The sequence below is a fragment of the Marmota flaviventris genome, chromosome 19 (genome assembly GCF_047511675.1).
Source record: "Marmota flaviventris isolate mMarFla1 chromosome 19, mMarFla1.hap1, whole genome shotgun sequence".
NCBI classification, from domain to species: Eukaryota; Metazoa; Chordata; class Mammalia; order Rodentia; family Sciuridae; genus Marmota; species Marmota flaviventris.
The window spans coordinates 38,233,861-38,252,944 of NC_092516.1; the positions used below are offsets into that span (position 1 = coordinate 38,233,861).

At 53.2% G+C, this 19,084-nt stretch overlaps 1 protein-coding gene across 10 annotated transcripts in view; it reads left to right on the plus strand.

Moving 5' to 3' along the window:
• Window positions 1–19,084, plus strand: part of Mad1l1 (mitotic arrest deficient 1 like 1) — a 357,731-nt gene that overhangs the window by 290,088 nt on the left and 48,559 nt on the right. For all 10 annotated transcript variants that reach the window (XM_027922766.3, XM_071605258.1, XM_027922768.3 and 7 more), the window contains one exon: window positions 3,873–4,063. In XM_027922766.3, the coding sequence (XP_027778567.1) occupies window positions 3,873–4,063 (191 nt within the window). The remainder of the gene's footprint in view (window positions 1–3,872; window positions 4,064–19,084) is intronic.

The window sequence follows — 19,084 nt, forward strand, 5'->3', positions numbered from 1 at the left end:
GTCCTCTCGTCGTCCACTTTCATCTTCCGAACTCTGGTTCCCCGGGTGCCTCTGCCCTGGTGCTGGTGCATGGGCTGTGCCGCTGCTTCCCTCGTGGCCACCAGGGGAGGGGCACAGGAGCAGAGGGCAGGACTCAGGGCCAGGCCTGGCATGCCCAGAGCCCCTGTGGCAGCTCATCCTGGTCTGCACAGCCACTGCCACCCTGCTGCCTGACTCTGGACTCTGGACTCTGGATGAACAGTTGCATCCTTTTCTTCAGGCCCTACTTGTCACCTGCCACACTCATTCCTCTGCTGTTCTCACCAGGACATGCTGTGAGCCCCTCAGTTAGGCCTGTCCCTGCAAAGTGCAGTAGGGGGAGGGAGTGGGCAGCCTGCTTGGGAGGCTGGTGGGTATCTGGAAGGTGTCTGGTATCTGGGGCCTAAGGTGCTGGGCACGGAAACATGGGAAACAGCAGCCAGGGCAGGGGGAAGATGGCATTCATAGCAGTATCACCTGGTCATAGTGTGGCTACAGCTTAGGATTTGAGGGCAGGAAAGGTTAGCAATGGAGTGGGAGAGTGGCCTGACTCAGGGCCTCAGCAGCTTCTTCATGGAGTGTGAACTTGGGCCTGGGAGCCTGGGAGGAAAGGGGCTCCCCACAATAAGGCTGTCAGTGCCCAGGGTCTTGGTCCCAGGTGTCTCTGTACTTTGGTCCCAGCACAGCAGGTGGCTGTGGTGTGTACAAATCCAGAGGTGAGGCCTGAGGTCACCAGGTCAGGGCAGTCTGGCTTTTAGCAGACCCTGATCAGGCCCCCTGGGCTACACTTCCAGCCCAGCAGGCGTGCATATGTTGTCATTGCACTCTGGGGGTGGGGTCACCATGGACTGGGGCCTCTGGCCTCCTGGCTTCTGGACTTGGGAGGAGCCTGTTCAGCACCTGTGTCCAGGGCCCATGAAGCCTAGCCCAGAGGAAGCCTCACTCCCAGTCTTTCTGAAAGAGCCTTCATGAGAGCCACTGGCAAGAAAGCAGTGACGTTTCCAAGGTGGAGACCCATCTTTTATTTATCTAATCCAGACCATTGTGTGAATTATTCATTTGCGTTTATGTAAGCCATTGAACTACAAGAATAACAGGGAGGTCAAAATACTGACTTTGCAGTGCTCTAAATGGAGCAGTCAGTCACAGGTTTCCCTCCCTGGACCTGCCAGCTGGGGTGGGCCTCACCTCAAAGCTGCACCTCTCCCCACTGGGCCTGGCAGGGTGAGTCAGGTCCCTTGTATATGGAGAATTTGGCTTCCCTTATAACTGGCCAGGGTGACAGTCCTGCCTTTTTTGTGGCCACAGACCACAGGTGCCTGGCGTGTGGCCAGTGCCTGGAGTGTGCTCCTCCTCTCCTAGCTCACCTCCTTCCTCCTGGGACACACATTGACCAGCCATAAGTATGGATGGGCCTCGTGCAGATCTGAGCCCAGGCTGCTTCCAGGGTTGTGGACTGCACCAAAGGGGGCTATTTTCTTCTCCAAGGTCAGGTGCGTTTATTACTAGGATTAATTTCTCCCATTGGATGTCTGAGATAGATTAAAGGTGGTGTGGTCCCTGACAGGACTGAAATATTGTCCAGGCAGCATGGGCAGGGAGCTTTTCTTCCTGTATAAGCTTCCCTCCTGCTGTCAGCTCCACCCTAGGGAGGTTTGGCTGAGGGACATGGGGAAGAATATTGGGGTCAGAGCTGCCAATTAACCTTTTGATTTCATAGTCGGATCACTCGATTAATCAAGGGCTCTGGGCCTCTTCCTGTTGGAGGGGCTCTTGGCTGCAGATACCGGTGTCCGCCAAGGCCTGTGCACCAGATGATGAATGGAGGAGCAGCCAGGGCAGGGCCAGTGGGCAGATGGCCACAGCCCCACAGGTGGACAGGCTGGGTTTTGTCATGCTGCATGCATCTTACCCCAGCTCCTGGTACCAGGGCGCCTCTCTTAGGGAGTGGGTTTCGTAGCAAGCTGTGCTTTCCAGAATGTGAGAGCCAGCAAAGGCAGCAACAGCCCTGCTGAGCCCCCGTATGTGCAGCCGGGTGGTGAAGCTCTTTGAGCCTCAGTTTCTTAATTTGTGAAACTAAGTTCCTACATCATAACCATATGGCCATAAAATGAGTTTGTGGGTATGACATTGAGAGGGCAGCGTGTACCATTAGTGCAGATGCCTGCAAGTCCTGCACTGTCAATGCCAGCCCACCTCCAGCATGTGACCTGGCTAGATGCTCAAGAGACAGCTAAGAGCAGATACATACCTGTCACTGAGATGGGGTAGGACATGGAGATGGCAGAGCCAGGATGGAAGCCCAACCCTCCCTACATTCCCATTTTCCTTGGTCTGTCACTCAAGGGCTTGGCAGTGACTTTTGGGTACACTTGCTTTCTACTTGCCTCTCCTGGGAGGCAGGCTGCTCCGTCCCCCTCATGTGGCACCTTTAGCCATGGCCTGGGCCTGTAGTGCTGTGGGACATGGACTCATGCTTCTTTTGACTCTGAGCAGGCAGGCAGGTGCTAGGACTTGTACCCTTTCTCTCACTTCTCCAGGGAGGGGCTGCAGGACCCCGTGCTGAGCGTGGGCTGATGGAGCCTGTGCTCTTCGGGCTCATCCTGATTCAGGACCTTTCCCTGGGCACTGGCTAGGGTAGGGCTCCTCCTCTGAGAATCCCCTCTGCCTCTGGCTGTGCAGTGCAGCTAATGTTAACTTCCTCTCCCACGGCAGCTGGGGTGCTAGCTGCCCTGTGCCTTAATGCAGCCTGAGGAGGGACCCTCTGCCCTGTCCCAGCAAAGGGAGGCTGGCCTCAGCTGACACCATGGGCAGGGGAAAGGAGGGCTTAGCTGGATCTCGCTGACTCTGGGACCTGGAGTTTCTCCAGAATTCCAGTGGGGCCACCCCCTCCCAGGGATCCCAGGCCCTGCAGGACTTCCTAGACAGGACCACCAAAAGTGCCAGCTCTGGAGGCAACTCCAGGCAAGTTTAAGTGGAGCCAGGCTCAATAATTAACAGGGATAAATCAAGGCTTAATTACTCGGAAGGCACCTTGGGTGAGAGATTCATGGCAATTGTGCATTGTGCTGGTGGCTTCGCACAGCCTGTTTTTCCCCAGGCGGCAGTAAACCACAGCAGGAGGTGGGGGTTCTGCCCAGATGGTCTACACGGAGCCACATCGTGGGTGGGAGCCCTGGGCAGGGCTGGCTCTCCTCCCATAGCTAAGCCATGGAGCCGAGCTAGACCCCACTGTGGAGAGGGACCCTGGGGTGAAATGATCCAGAACCTCCACGTGGCTGCCCTGCCACGTGCCCCCTGTCTGCTGTGCTAACTCCTGTGGGGCAGGCGTACAGGCCCCCAGGGACTCAGGCTGCGGCCTCGCAATGTCAGCACCGCCTGAGGTGCATCGTGGATCCAGGCCTTCCATTCAGACCTAGATTCTTGATGCTTCCTCTTCCAGAACATTCTCACCTGGAATCTGCTGGTGAGATGAAGCAAGTGTACCCAAAAGTCACTGCCAATCCTAATGGTGACTTGGGGTGGCTGTAGGAGTTACCCATTGTCATTCTGTCTGGATGTGTGGCTCCAGTTTCTGGCTTCAGAGCCACGGTTTCTTTAGAGGGGCTGGAGGTAATGTGGTAACTATCTGAATGCCACTCGGTCAGACATCATCATCTGCCTTTCTCATTCGGATTCTTCTGAGTACACAGGTGAGGCTGGCTTACGTGGTGCTGCCACAGCCATCCCCAGACAGCTGAGACCTGGGTGGGGATGAGGCTCATCCTTGCGCCTGGCTGTCCCTGTTCCTGCCTTTCTCTGGGTCACATCTCCAGCCCCTGGTGAGCTCACACTCTCCTTTCCTCTCCCTGTAGAGCTGCGGAAACAGGTGGAGAGCGCCGAGCTGAAGAACCAGCGGCTGAAGGAGGTTTTCCAGACCAAGATCCAGGAGTTCCGCAAAGTCTGCTACACGCTGACGGGCTACCAGATAGATGTCACCACAGAGAGCCAGTACCGACTCACCTCCCAGTATGCGGAACACAAGACGGACTGCCTCATCTTCAAGGTAGGCCTCTGCTCTGCAACAGTGGCCCTTCATCCACCAGCTCGCACTGCCACAGCCACGGGCCTGCCCTCCCTTCTCATTGGGAGGGAAATCAAACCGTTAGCGCTTGATGGACAGCACCTGTAAGCTGCTGCGTCTTGTTTCACCACAGCATGGGTTACAAGGCAGGAGGGGACATGCTGGCCATTTCTGTTCAGACTTGGGTTTATTGGCCCTAGGCCACCTCCACATGACTCTTCAGCCCCTTCCTCTGGACTTTGCCCCTTCCTTTCTTTGTGTCAACCCTCTGAGTTTCCACCTGGGCTTCACCCTGTGGGTTGGGGGCCCCAAGACACATGAGTTTACCCAGACACAATAGCATCTCAGAGGATTCGTGTGATTGAGGGCAAGCTGGCACCTTTAGAGCTGCCAGACCTCAGCCAGAGGTCAGTGTGGAGCGTGGACCTCAAGAGAAGAAAGGAAAATGTGACCATGCCTACATGCTGGTCAGGAATCAGGCCAAAGGGACCAACTTCTGCAGCTGGCCAGAGAAGCCAGGGCTGAGGTCCCAAATGGCGGGGTTGGTCCCTATAAGCAGAGGGGTCAGGCATTGGGCCAAGTACTTGTTTGTGTGAGTGCTGTGCACAGTGCTGGCCTGTTACACTGCTCCTGCCATGGGAGCAGTGTGACATGGTGGAATTATATGTGTTTTGTGGCTGGGACTTCTGGATTTCTGGACTGACATGAGCCTGAGGATGAGGGGTGCTCAGGGAAGCAGTTCTAACAGCAGAACGGGGGGCGGGGGGGGGTGACCTTAGGGTGTGGCCCCGTGCAACCTCAGGCAGCTGGAAACCTGGCTTGATGAAGGCTGGTCTGTCATTGGCCTGGCAACCCAACCCCTGTTCATGGAGAGGCTGCTGCCTTGCCAGCTGTTTCAGGAAGGTCGACCAGGCACAGCTGCAGGAGGTCGGGCTCCACTGAGGTGTGGCTGGGCCGTCGAGCCTCCAGCAGCTAGCTTAGCTCTGCTCTTCTACAGAAGCAGGAACTAACTTTCATTTTATTCAAAACCTGTCCCCAGTATAGCTTTAGCTTGAGTATTTCGAGCAGAAGTTAATGGAAAACAAACAACACTTCCCTGTCTTCCTCTTTAGGCTGGAGCTCTCATTCCTCACCCCCGGCTGTCCTTCAGCAGCCCCTCTGTGCATTGCTCCCACCCCTGTGGCCAGAACCACAGCCCAGCCTGGTGCCCACTGTCCCCGGGTTTCACAGTGTGCCTTCTAAATCTGCTAGGCTTCTCAGATCATGTTCATCCATTTTTATACATCTTGAAACTCTCAAACCTTTGAGTAAGTAAATAAATATTCAGACACTCAAAGTCTTTAGATAAATAAGCCATCAGAAACGTACGTCTTTGCTTTTGTATAATCCTGTGTACTTTTGAATAACTCAGGATCACTGATGGGTGTTTAATTTAATGCATTGTAGAAATTTGTGCTCTTTTAAAAAGATTGGGTAAATAAAGATGTGCTTATGAACAGCCGCTATTTAACATATCACTTACCAACATTTATAAATTACGAGGAATAGTTTTCATTGAATTCTTGATATTCTTTGACTGAAGTGATTGTGATCTTATGAAAGCTACTTCCAGGAAGACCTTGGGAAACATTCCAGAGTATCTCATATTTATAGATTGTAGAAAATCCAGAAAAGCACAATCTACTCAGAATCTTGCCTCCAAAGGGCAGCCATTAGCATCTTGGTGCTCTCATAGGAGCGAGCACGTGAGTGCTGACCCTTCACCCTGTTACAGAGCTCATTCTGCTCCTCCCAGGCTCAGGAGCCCTACCTCTTTCCCTCCAGGCCCACTACACCCTGACCAGCTGGTGGCCTCAGTCTCCACAGGACACACACAAGGGAGGGTGGGAGCACCCTCCAACCCTACCTATCCCTGCTAACCCCACTATCCTGATACACTGCGGTCCCATGTTGGTGGCTGAGGGCCTGGTACCTCCTTGTCTTGCCTCTTCCCACCCAGGTCACCTAGGATCTCTGCCTAGGAGTGCCTGTGCAGCCCCAGCTGATGGGGAAGCAAATGACTGCTTACCTTGAGGGTGGCAGCAGACTCCAGCCCCTGCTGGCCACAGGCAGCTCCCTCACCGTGGCTGGAAGGCAGAGGAGGCCCCATGGGGTATGCCACTGGCTACCTCTCCCGCCTGGTGGCTTGAGACTAGAAGCAACCTCTTCTGGGAGCCCCGGCCCTACCCAGGTTCAGCAGAGCCCAGCACCTCAGTGCCAAGACGGCCCATAGGCAGTGCAGGGCCAGGCCCACGGCTGACCCCATTGGTGGGGCAGAACTATATGGCAACTGTGGGTCTTCCCAGGGCCTGACACCGCAATCCTTGCAGAATGTACACAAGTTCCAAGAGATGGTGAGGGCCTGGTGAGGCACTTTGTTGCATGCTGGCGTGGTCAGGGCCATGTGCTGCCATCTGGCCTGGTGAGGGTCATGTTTCCCCGTGCTGGGCTGGGTCCGTGATCATGGGTAAGGAGATGGATGTGGTGACTTTTCTCAGGGAAGTGGGGGCTGCATAGCCCCTTGTGCCTCCACCGAGCCGACTATTGCTGTGCGCTTTTTGATTCATAGGACAGCTGCCTCCCTACTGTGAGGTCTGAGGCATCCATGAGGAGCAGCCAGATGGGCCCCCCACCTCCTGTCTGCCCAGGCCCACGTGGCCCACCTCACTTGCTGCAGTTGGGGTGAGGCCGCTGGCAGGGAGGCATTTCTTCCCCTCTTTTGGGCTCCTGCTCCATTTTCCTCCACAGCTTCATCCCCCTGCATTAACTTGCTGCTGTCTGGCCTCAGCCTGCCCTTCTGCCACTCCCCTGCACCCATCCCGTGCCACTTCTCTTCACCTTAGCACACCTGTCCAGTTGTGGAAACTACATTCTGGAAGCATCTTAGATCTCAGAATGTTCTATAATGTGGCCGAGGCTGACCAGTGACCTACCTTCTCTAATCCCAGTTGTCTCATCTGCCAAATGGGTATAATTACAAGCTCAGACTTGGATCGTTGTGGGAGATGGTGCTTATGAGGTGCTCACTGTAAGCCCAGCCCTATGAGACCCAGTGAATGTTCATGTCGTTGGTGGGATCCCATTAACCTGCTCAGCCCCAGCCCACGGATGCTTCCTATCCCTGTGCAGTCTCTGCTGACACCTGGGTCCTGCCTGCCCCTCCAACCCAGCAGAGCCTCATAGCAGTTCTCCTGGTCTTGCCCCCAGTGGACCTGGCAGGAGGGGCTTGTGGAGGAGGAGGCTGGGTCTGCGCACTGTGGGCTCCTGACCCCTCTTCCTTCCCTGACAGACACCTCAGGGCTTCTGGGAGAGGCCTGAAGCACCATGGTCTCTGTAGACTTCCAGATGGCCTGTGTTTGTCCCTTCAAAGCCTCCCTGGGACCAGGCCTTCTCTGTGGGCTGAGGCCTCTCTGATCCTGCTCAGAGCCTCAGTTCGGCAGCCTTTGGCAATCCTCCTACTCGGGTGTGGGGGAGACGAGCCTTCGACACAGAGCTGGTTCTGCCCCACCCGTGTGTTGTCTTTGGTCATACCACACCCTCTGGAATACTAAGTCCAGTGGTGAGAGGGGCCCTGCTGGTGCCATTAACGGCAGCCTTTGTTTGCCAGTCAAGACCCAGATATGGAGAGGTGCTTGTAGGATCTGCTGGACAAAAGGGCAGACAGGCCAGCAAGTGGAAAGATAGGCCCGTGACTGTAATGCAGCTACTCATGAAGTTAAGGCAAGAGGATTGCAAGTTCAAAGCCAGCATGGGCAACTTACGTATCTTAAAAATAAAATGAAAGGAACAAGTGGGATGTATCTCAGAGGTAGAGAGCTCCTGGGTCCAGTTCCCCATACCAAAAATATAGGGTAAATAAGGACCAGACAGAGGGCAGACTGACCTCGGTCCCAAGGCCTCCCCCCTACCCTATCCCCACCAGGTGTTGGTATACACAGAGCAGTGTGGCGGCTCTTAGACCAGGCACAGGAAGTGTCACACCAAACCATAGGCCCCTGGTCCCTCTCATTTATTTTATTTTCCCAGAAATGATTTTTCCAGCAGGAAGGGTCTGAGACAGAGTTAGAAATAGCTGAGCCCTGTTTCCAGTCGAGCAGGTTCTGCAGATGTGTGCTGGGATAATTGAGGGTTTGCTCCCAGCCCAACCCGGACCCAGGCTTTCGTTGCCGTGTGGGTGGAGGGAGCTGCTGCCCGGGGGCTGCCATTTGGGGGAAAGCAAGAGATCTCAGCTCCAGCTCCTCCCAGCAGGAGCCTGGCGTCCTGCCCACTTCTCTCCCTCCCCAGGGAAATCAGATCCAAAAGTCTGTAGAGTTCCTTGGAAGGCCTTGCCCTGCCCCTGGACTGAAGGGAGGGGCCTGTCAAGCTGTCCTCAGCTGCCCAGACCATGCGCAGAAGCTCCCCTTGTAGCAGGGACCTATTCTGAGCTCCTGGTCTGCTCTTGCTGATCTTACTCCCCATGGTTCACAAGGACCCTCCTCCCAGAAGGAAAGCTTCGTCACAGGAGTCCCACAGCAGGTATGATTTGTAACAAAGCCATCCTGTGGGCCCCCTTCCTCCATGCCTGGCACCATCCCACAGCCCAGCATCACCCAGGGCCTGCAGGGCCTGCTCAGGGCTAGAGGGCCGAGATGGAAGCAGAGTCTGGGGTTGCACAAACCGGCATTGAGCAGAGCACCGCAGCTGCCTGTGTGTACTAGCCGGTGAGCCCAAGGCTCCAGGTCTGGAAAGCAGGCCTGCAATGACAACTGCAAAGGGGTTGTCAGCCAGTGGGGGAAGATCATGTATGTATAAATGCAAATTCATAAATCCACCCAGTGTGGCTGAGCCTGCTCATAGTGCATCTTGGGCAGGTGGCAACCGTCATGGATACTTTCCTGGTTGAGTGGCACACCTTTCTGTCCTTCCAGTGGCTGAAATCTGAACCCAGGGGGTGGGGTCTCACACAGTGAGGGCTGTGGGGGTTGGAGACGGCTGGGGTTGGTGCTGAGGCCCCACCCCATGGCAGCCGTGGGGCCCTGGGCGCGTTACTGGACCAAGCTGAGCCTCCTGTTTCTCCCTGCAGTGTGGAGTGCTGCACCGTGCTGGAAATGTGTTCTGTGGATTCAGGTCTGACTTGGCTCATAGTGTGACTGGCTGTCCCCTTAGGGGCAGCCCCTGAGGTACACTGTGGTAATCACAGGAGCTGCCAGCATTGAGCTGCCTCCCTGAAGGGTGGTCAGCTACCTGCTCATCTACCCCAGGGCCACGCGTGGGCACAGGCACTTCCTTAGCACCACCAACTTCAGCACAGGTGCGGCACTGCCTTGCTGTTCTGGAGGCTGATGGACCCACGCACGGAGCAGGAGGGCAGGCGAGGAGGTACCAGTGTCTCCTGCACCTGCTACACCAGGCCTGCCAGAGAGCAGCAGGTGTCGAAGCTGAAAGCAAACCTCTGATGTGCAGCGTCCCTGTGCCCAGGACTCTGGGACCCCACAGCACCTATGGGCACTGCTAGGTACTGCACCAGGGTCCTGGGTTCACTGGGTGTCTGCTTCTATAGAATAGCTCACAGAAGGGTTGTTTAGAGTATTCAGAGATGGTCTCTTCACTGTTCCCTCAAGCATACCACTTAGAGGAAGGGACTGGGTTTACTGAAGCTGGTATGCAGGCAGCCTGAGGCTCAGACTCCCAGACCCCATGACCTCAGGACAGTGGCCAGATTCCCCCAGTGGGAAAACCAAGGCCTGCCTCATGGCCCTGATTGCCCATCTTGTCCAGTGTGTGCCCTGAGCCCAAGACCACCACAGTCAGCTCACCCACGTCCTTCCCTACCCCAAGGTCTATAGGCATCCTCCACAAAGGGCCTTGGAGCCCCGTTCCTGGAACTCAGCCAAGTGTCTGTGTTCCAGTGAAACTTTATTTGTGGCACTGAGCTTTGAATTTCATATAATTTCCATAGAGTACAAGATATTCTTCTGGTTTTTTTTTTTGAATATTAATTAACTTACTTTTTCAAACAGTTTAAGGTTTAAGAAAAATTGAGCAGAAAATACAGAGTTCCCTCCTCTCTCCCCGCCACGACACACAATTTTCTCTGCTATTAATGTGTGGCATCAGGGCAGCACGTTTGTCAGTCAGTGAGCCAGTGCTGTTGGTGACAGTTACCTGTGAAGCCTGTGGTTCACATGAGGGTTTATTCTTGGTATAGAATATTCTAGGTTTGCATAGATGTGAGATGTATGGTGACTTGTGCCCACCATGATTGTGTCAATGGAGCAGCTCCTTGACTCAAAATCCTCTGTGCCCATCCCTTTACCCTGACCTGCACCCCTCAGGCCTCCTTCTCTGTCATTTTGCCTTTTTCAGAATGTCCCACGCCTGGAATTCTGCAGTATGGCTTTTTCCACTTCGCAGTCTGCATGTAAGGTCCTCTGTGTCTTTTCCTGCCTTGATTACTCACTTCTTTTCATCACTGAGTAAATCTCGTTACCTGGGTTGTGTGTCTGTTCACCTACTGAAGGACAGCTTGGTTCCCAGTTTAGGTCATTATGAATAAAGCTTCCAGAAACAATTTTAAAATGTGAAAACCGTTCTCAGCTCATAGGCCACTCAGAAACAGGCTGGAGGCAGGATTTGGCCCATGGTCTGCCATTCGCCAACGTCTGCCTCACAGAACTTCCCTCCTTCCATTTCTGCATGTTGGATTGACCTTCACGGGGCCTCCAGGGAAGCAAAAGTAGCCTTAAGCACCCTTTGTCCTGGGTGGCTTGGCGTTTCTGTGTCCCCTGCCTCCCCACCCTCTAGTCCTCGCTGCACCCACCAAGCCTCAGCCGCTCTCTGGGCACACAGTGGTCTGACCTGGGCCTGCACGGAGCCCACAGGCAAACGGCCAGGCCATGCATCCTCACAGTTGTTGAAACTGTGAGTCTCCCGGATGGGGAGGCTGTGACAGTCGTGGGAAGATCAAGACCATGGGCTTCACTTGGCCTCAGCGGCAGGGCTGGCCTGAGGCAGATGACTGTAGCCTCACTTTCCTCAATAGCATGTGACCTTCCTTCTCAGGTGTCTGGAGGTGATGAACAAGGAGTTCAGGTGGCCCCAGCCTCCCACCTCACGTCACCCTCCTAGTCTCTCCCATGTACCTGTGGCACATGCACAGGCCTGGCCCTCCATGAAAGTTGACAAAACTGGGTTGGGGGGCCTGGGGCAGGTCAGACTGAGGCCCTGACCCTGGAGATGAGTGGAGCCCTGCCTGCTGCAAGGAGTCTTCCCAACTCCCAACTCCATGTCCCCTGCATATTCATGCTCACAGACAAGCAACACACACCTGTGTGTACACATGTGCTCGTGCCTGGCAGTCCTCCACTTTTCCCACTGAGCCCATTATATCCTCCTCCCGACCACCACCACCATCTCAGGTCAGACTAGGCTCCTGTGGCATTGGTGCAGAGGCACAGATGGGCAAGCAAGGGTCTGGGCCTACTGGGGCATGCTGATGCTGCTGGAACTTGCAGAGGGTCTGTGGCTCCCTGGCAAAGTGTTCACCTTGCCACCCACACGTGTAGACGTGACCTTTGTAGCTGCCCTCATCATTAAGCAGAGTGAATATGGCCAGGTTGCCCCATCCTCCACATATTCATTTCGCACAGCCTGGGCATGGTGCTCTGGGGTCTTAGGGAGAGGCATTCACGTGTAGAGGAAGCTGTTCCAGTCCTCCTGGCCCTGACCCTGAGCTAGCCGCCAGCCTTGTCCCTCCAGGCACTCCTGATCTGATGGGCAAATAAACAGTCCCCAGTTCTTGCAGGTCTGTGGACAAAGGCTAGTGAGATTGAACGGCCCCACAATGGGGTAAGCAGAAAGACCTTGTAGAGGGGCAGGAAGGAGAGCAATCGCCTGAGCCAGTACAGTAGGCAGCCAGGACACCGCATCCTTCAGGATACAGTACCCTCCTGGGACATCCTCTGCCTGACCCTACTCTGCCGCGCTCTGTACCTCTCCTTCCTATCCATTTCTCTGCTAAATGGAGTGACTGTTAAGGGAGAAAGCCCCACCTGGTCTAGGGGCCACCCATAGGTTTGAGGCTGGAGCAAGAGAGAGGGGGGGACTTAAAGGAGACCCACAGGGACAGGAGCTCCAGCTGTTGGGGATGTCGTAGTGCTCAGCCCAGTGCCCTTGGTGGCCTTGTCTTTGCTGGTACAGAACTGGAGCCAAGACATCTAATCCAGGCCAGTGGGCGCCATGGGATTGTCGCAGCCGTAACTCTTTGTCAGAGCTACACAGAATTCAGGGGTTGAAGGTCAAGCAATCCTGGCAGATGATGGGAACCATATTGGGGAAACTCAGGTGGTCCTGGACACGTGTCAGGACTATTTAGGAAACAGGAGTCACCACAGCCCACCTCAAGATGGCTCCTGTCTTCTGGAACCCACCCTAACAAGTCCAATCCCTATGCAGCCCCCAGATGCCCACATCTGGCAGACCTAGACTTTTCTTCTGTGTGAGCTCACTTGGCCTTTGCCCATACTCACACTGCAAGTGAGAACTTCAAGGCCCTGAAGAAGGTCCTTCATCTTCCTCCATGGCAGAGTTGGGACAAAGACCATGTGAGGATAGACTGAGAACCAAGGGCCTGAGCAAGGGTCACTGTAGCCACCCCTGATTTCCTGTGGTGGACAGAGGGTGAGTTTGAGGCATTGGACACATAGAGAGGAGCCCCCTGAGAGGTCAGGAAGGAGAGGTCCTGCAAGAGTTTCCTCCACATGTCAGGGCTTCCCTGATACAAGGGGCCAGCTAAGGTGTCTGATTCAGGCTACAGCAGCCAGGCAGGCTTTCCCCGTCTGTCCTGTGGTGGTTCCCACCATCATCTGTCCTCCGACTCTGCTGTTGGATACAGGGGCATTGACCTGGTATCTGGTTGCTGGGGAAGCATGCTTGCCACGCACATGTGTGTCTCCTAACACAGCCACTTCCTACTGTGTTGTTTTTGCACACAGTGGCCCTGACCCAGACTGGAATGACGCATTTTCCAAGGGCTTAGCCAGGCAGAGGGTGCCAGGGCAGTACCGTTCACTCTCCAGAATGTTCCTGGCTTCCTTACTCCACCTGCCTCTCTGCGTTCTGTCTGAGGCATGTAGCACCTCCCAGAATGCTCAGAATGCCCTCGCTGCTGTCCTGTTAAACACAGAGATGGGCAGCAGGGCTTGGCACCCTGGAGCCTAGTCATGGTCCATGGTCTCAGCTACTGCTGTGGTGCCAAGGCCCTGCCTCCCTCATCAGATCCGAACCCCCATCACCAATGAGCAGACACCCCCATTGACCAGTTTCACTCTTGGCTCTCTTCCTCCCTGACCAGGCCATGCTCTGGCTGGTCTTTTAAGGCTGGTGACATTTGGAAATTGAAATAAAGTTTCTTGGTAAGCAGGCTGATTAACAAGAAGACGTGATGAATGTATTGACCCAGGGAACGTACAGGGGACAGACACTGGTCCAACACCGCTACTTAAATCCAGCAGGCAGTTCCTGGGATCTGCTGATGTTGATGGATGTAGGCACGGGGGAGTAGCGAGCAACAGGTGGCCAGTGGATGCCAGGTGTCCCTCAGCCCTGCCTTTCCATCCCACTGGCTGCCCCAGAGTGGAGGCCAGCTGAGGGGTCACCCAGCACCAAGTTTCACTCACTGTCCTCAGGGTGGTTGACCAGCTCCTCTGGTTGGCCCACGTGTTGGATGAGCCACTTAGCATCTGACCCTGGTCTCCCCAGGAAGGTGACTGTGAGGACCTAAGGATTGAAGGGCAAGTATAAGGTGTGAGGAGTGTGGCCCATTGGGATGCCCTCCACCAGGCTATGCTCTGGTGGTGTCCTCTGGCTAGTCCAGGTGTCCCAGAAACACTCCAGCTTGACCCTGCATGTCTGATTTAATCACAGGTCTTACTTCCAGTCCACCCAGTTTTCATAGAATCAAGACTCTGGGGGTCCTCAGAAACCTGTGTTCTGCCCATTCATCCTACAGGTTAGGGGACAGAGGTCCTGAGGGTGGAGATGGTCGAGTCACTCACACAGAGGCTCCAGGCTTTTCATATTAGGCTCTAGAACGTAGAGGGAAGCTGTCACAACAAACAAGAGACCCAAGAGTGCCACCCATTAGGACATGTTGACCTCTCTATGTGACGTTCAGTCTCATCACCTACCCAACATGCCCTGCCCTGTCCTGCCCTGCCGTGGGCTGGGAAGACCTTGCCCAAGCCAGGATCTTGTTCCCTTTGGCTAGTGCAGTTCTGGGCAGGGGAGCTGTCCCTTTTCATGGTGCTGAAGCCACTTCACCCCAAACAACCACAGAGTCTGTGTGTCCCAAGAACAGACCCCTTGGTATGGAGAGCTCTCCACAACTCCCACCCCCAGCCTTCCAAAGATGCTGCTGCTTCTGGAAGGAGGGTCAGTGACGAGTCACCTGTGATGCAGGGTTCAGGATCTCTCAGAACTTCTGGGTCTCTGTGCAGATGTCTGGCCTAGGATTAGAGCCCCAGGCTCAGCAGGAGGGGGACTTGAAGATTGGGGCCACAGTCTTCACACTGATGGACCCCCATTGCTAGATAGGGGTCTAGTGATGGAAAGGGCACCATCCATCTGCCGTCCTTAGAGGCGGCCCCAGGCCTGACCAGGGAAGGAGGGTCAGCAGATCATGCATCGTTGATGGGCCTGCTGGGAAGTGGTGCCTGGAAGGTGAGAGGGTGAGGTTAGCAAAGAAACAGATTGAACCAGGTAACAGCTTGTACCCTTCCAGTGGTCAGTGGCCTATCCTTGAGAGGCAGCATAGTACAATGGAAAGAGCCAGTTTGGGCTCCAGCAGTATGGACAGGGGCCCTGTGGTCAAGGAGGCTGGCACCCTCAGAACTGAGGCAAGGCTCTGAGATGAGCCCCAGGACTGTAGAAGTGCAGCTCAAGGCACATTGGAAGTGGGCAGGGCTGGGGTTGGCTCTTCATCCTGGGAGCTTTTAAGAAAGGGGTGGTGGTCAGGGTGGTGATGGGGAGTGAGCCTCAGCTGGGGCAAGTGGAGCCCTCCTGCCCAGGCCCTGGGCTTGCAGCTTCAAACCCAAACCCACTCCCAGACCTTCCCACTGGGGGTGGGAGACACTTGTGGGGAAGCTGCCAGCAGAGGCTCTGGAACAGTGCCACCCCTTAGAAGGAGACCAGGCCTGTAGTTGGGGTCACCCAAGGACATTGGGCCCACCTGTAGCTCAGATCACCCCTTCCTGGTGCAGCTGTAGGCTTCACATAAATAGATGATGTTGACAGTATGCTAGTGAGACTGTCACCAATGCAGACACTGCGCCAGAAGTGGCTCATTGGCCATAGTTTACCAACCCCTGCTTTAGGTTTAAAAATTGTGTGATGAACATCACAATCTGCCTTCAGATAATATACTACTTAACATTTTTTTAAAAAATAGCAACTGAACTTTTCCAGTTTTTTCTGACTTTTTTTGTGTGACTTTTATTATATTTTACTTTAGAGAATCCATTATCTTTTGAATTTCAATGATTCAAAAATGGCTTTTAAATGTATACATATAATTGACTATTTCTGGCACTTTCTTTTGTGTTGATCAAAATTTCCATCTGGTACAATTTTTCTTCTGCAGGAAAGACTTCTTTAACATTGCTTAGGTTGTAGGTCGGCTACTGACACATTTTCTCAGCCTTTCTTTGCCTGAAAATATCTTTAATCCATCTTCATTTTTACTAGATGTAGAATTTCGTGCTGACAGTCTTTTTTTCTCTCTCTTAGCATCTTAATGATGTTTGTCTCGTTTTCCGGCTTGCCTGGGTTCTAACAAGAAGTCTGCTAGCAATCTCATCTTTGTCCCTTATACATGATATCTTTCTTTCTGTGGCTGATTTTTTAAGATTTTCTTTGTATTTATATTGTTTGTGGTTCATTGAGCTCCTTGGAGATATGGGTTTATAATTAATAAAATTTAGGATATTTTTGCATTTATTTCTTAAGTATTTTTTCCTCAATCCTCCCCCCCCCCCTTTTTTTCTGGGACTCTGGTTTCACCTATTTTTGATCACATGGTATTATCCTTTTGGTCACTGAGGCACTATTCCTCTTTCCCCCCATTTTTCTGGGCTTTCCTTTAGATAATTCCTGTTGCTATTCTAAATGTACTGACTTTTCTTTCAGAGTCTAATCTATTAATCTCACCCAATGGATTTTTCATTTCAAATACTATGTTTCATTTTAAACAGAATTTTTCAAGTCTGTTTGGATCTTTCTAAAATACCTTTAGCTTCTCCCTTATTTTCATAATCTGTTGCTTTGTAACAGATTACTTCAAAATTCAGCAACCTAAACCAAGAAAGGAGTTTGAAGTTGGATTCAGGGTGACTTACCATGGTTCTGGCTCGGGGTCTCCTGAGGGTGCCTCCTGGCTGTCAGCCCAGGTTGGTCTTATGCAGCGTGACAGGGGGCCTCAGCACCTGCATTCAGGTTCCCTGAGAGGCTCTTGGCAGGAGGCTTTGCTCCCTGCCCTGCTTCCACCCCCACTGCCATGGCGCTCTCCCTACAGCTGCCTGGCATCCTGACAACCTGGCCGCTGGCTTCCCAGAGGGAGTGTGTGATGAGAGAGCACCAGCTCAATATGCAGGCTTTTTATAAGTGCCAGCCATCACTTCTGCCATTTTCTATTGATCATACAGACCAATCCTGCTACTATGTGGGAGGAGATAGCCCTGGCACGACAGCACCAGGAGTCAGGCCTCCTTGGAGCCTGTCTACCAAACTTAGAGCCATGATTGTGTTTTAAGTCCGTGAACATATTTGTAATTGCTGTTTTAAAGTCTTTGCTAATTCCATCATTTCTGGGCCTGTTTCTGTTGACTGATTTTTATCTTAGTTATAGATCATATTTTCCTTTTTTTTTTTTTTGCATACTTAGCAATTCTTACTATATAATGGACATTGGGAAGATTGTGTTGTCAAGGGCCTGGATTTTGATATCTTCCTTTGAAGAGCATTGGTTTTTCCTGGCAGGCAATTAAGTGACTTATGGGTTAGCTTGATCCTGTCAAGACTTGTTCTCAATATTTCTCCTGTCTTGTCTAGATTTGCATTTATTGTAGGGTTACTTTAGCCCCACAGCTAAGACATGACCCTCCTATAAATGCCCCAAGTGATCTTGGAGAATGCTCCGATGCATCTGGTTTGAACTCCAGTGTCTTCCAGGTCTGATGATCTCTGGGAGCTGTCCTGACAACTGCCCAGTTATGTTTTGTTCAGCCTGGTGGAGTTGCACGCTGTGGTGGAGAGCTCTCCTAGGCAGCCTCACAGGGTTCCTTTCCATTTTGTTGGAAGCTCTTCTCTGCTCAGCTCCATCCTCTGAGATCTGTCCCCTCTTCTCAGTGAGAGTATCACATGCTTATTATGTGCCCCAAGTGCTATACCTGGGAAGGTCATTGGGCAATAAGCATGTGAGGTTCACCTTGTTTCATTTCTTTTTCCTTCCTTCCTTCCTTCCTTTTTTTTTTTCCTTCTTTTTTTTTTTAATTTGGTGCCGTGGTCAGAACGCAAGGCCTTGCATATGCTAAGCAAGTACTCTACTACTGAGCTATACCCTGAGCCCTTTCTTCCATTTTTTTTTTTTTTTCTCTTCTTTACATGTACACACGTGGATTCTTCTGAAGGGCTCCAGGCCTTTTGGATCAGGGCCTAATCCATATGACCTCATTTAACCTGATTTACCTCTTTAAATGTCCTCTTTTAAATGCAGTCACACTGAGGGACAGGACTTAGCATCGAAATTGTGGGGCTCCATTCAGTCTTTCACAGCTACAGCACATATGCCTTGCTCATTCAGCTCAGTGGACATCATAGGTGGACTTGTGAGCCTGGATGGATGGCTGTCTGTATAGAGAGTGCATGTAATTGTACATAAATGGGATCAGGTTGTACCTACTGGGGCTTTTCCTAAAATAACATGCTCTTCTTGGCTTAGAAACCTTGCCACGTTGCCCCTTCACCCCCCGCAGCCTGTGTAAGCCGCCTGCACTGTACCCACGTGCTCTTTTCCTCTCTGTTCATCTGCTGGAAGGTTCAGAACAGCAGGACATTGGCAAGCAGCCAGCAGAGGATGCAGAGTCCACACTTCACATTTGCCCACAAAGCAAGTGCCATCCTCCTTCCCTGGGTGGTTCCTAGGAGTGTTTCTGGGCCAAGACAGAGGGGGCTTCTTTGTCCCTCTGCTCCTGCTTTTCTGTGAGCTGGGCAGCTTCAGCCAGTTTCTGAGCCAGTGCTCCGCTGGCCTCAATGGGCAGCAGGGCTGCAGTGCAAGAAGAAGGTTCCCCCCACACACAGCAGGGTCCACTGGGCGATGACTCATGGCTCCTCTGGGGTCCCAAGGTTGCAGGGTAGCTACTCGTCAGCCTCTGACTGGAGCAGGAGTAGGCCTGGAGCACTGGGCACTGGGGTCCTTGTCCTGATTGTCCTGCTCACCCTGTTCTGCAAGAGGAGAGAGAAGTCCAGTCCTCCTTGGGTTTAGCCTTGGCTTGAAGTACATCCTGCCCTGAGTCCTGGAGGCACAGGCAGCCTGGGACTCGTTCTCGATGGCTGGACCTATCATTGTTCTCATCCCTGCCCTCCCCAGCCTGCCCCTCCACCTGGCCCTACTCCTGCTGATTGCCAAGTGCTTCGAGTGCCAGGCAGGAGGCCCAGGCCATGCTGATCTGCACGAGGCCTCAATTGAACTGAGAGCAGGTGCTGTGCTGCGAGATGTTTTTCCCTTCCTAGGTCAATTCCTAAGCCCACCAGGCAATCGATGAAGAGATGCCTGTCTCTGGGTAGTGCTGATCGGTGTGAGCAGCTCAATACCCCTTTTATTTTTTAAGGGACCGTAGTCAGCCCCATGCTGTGCAGAACACTGCAGGATAGTCAGGATCTACAGGCAGCCAGGAGCCTCCTCCCACGATTTGTCCTTGACCTTCCAGGACA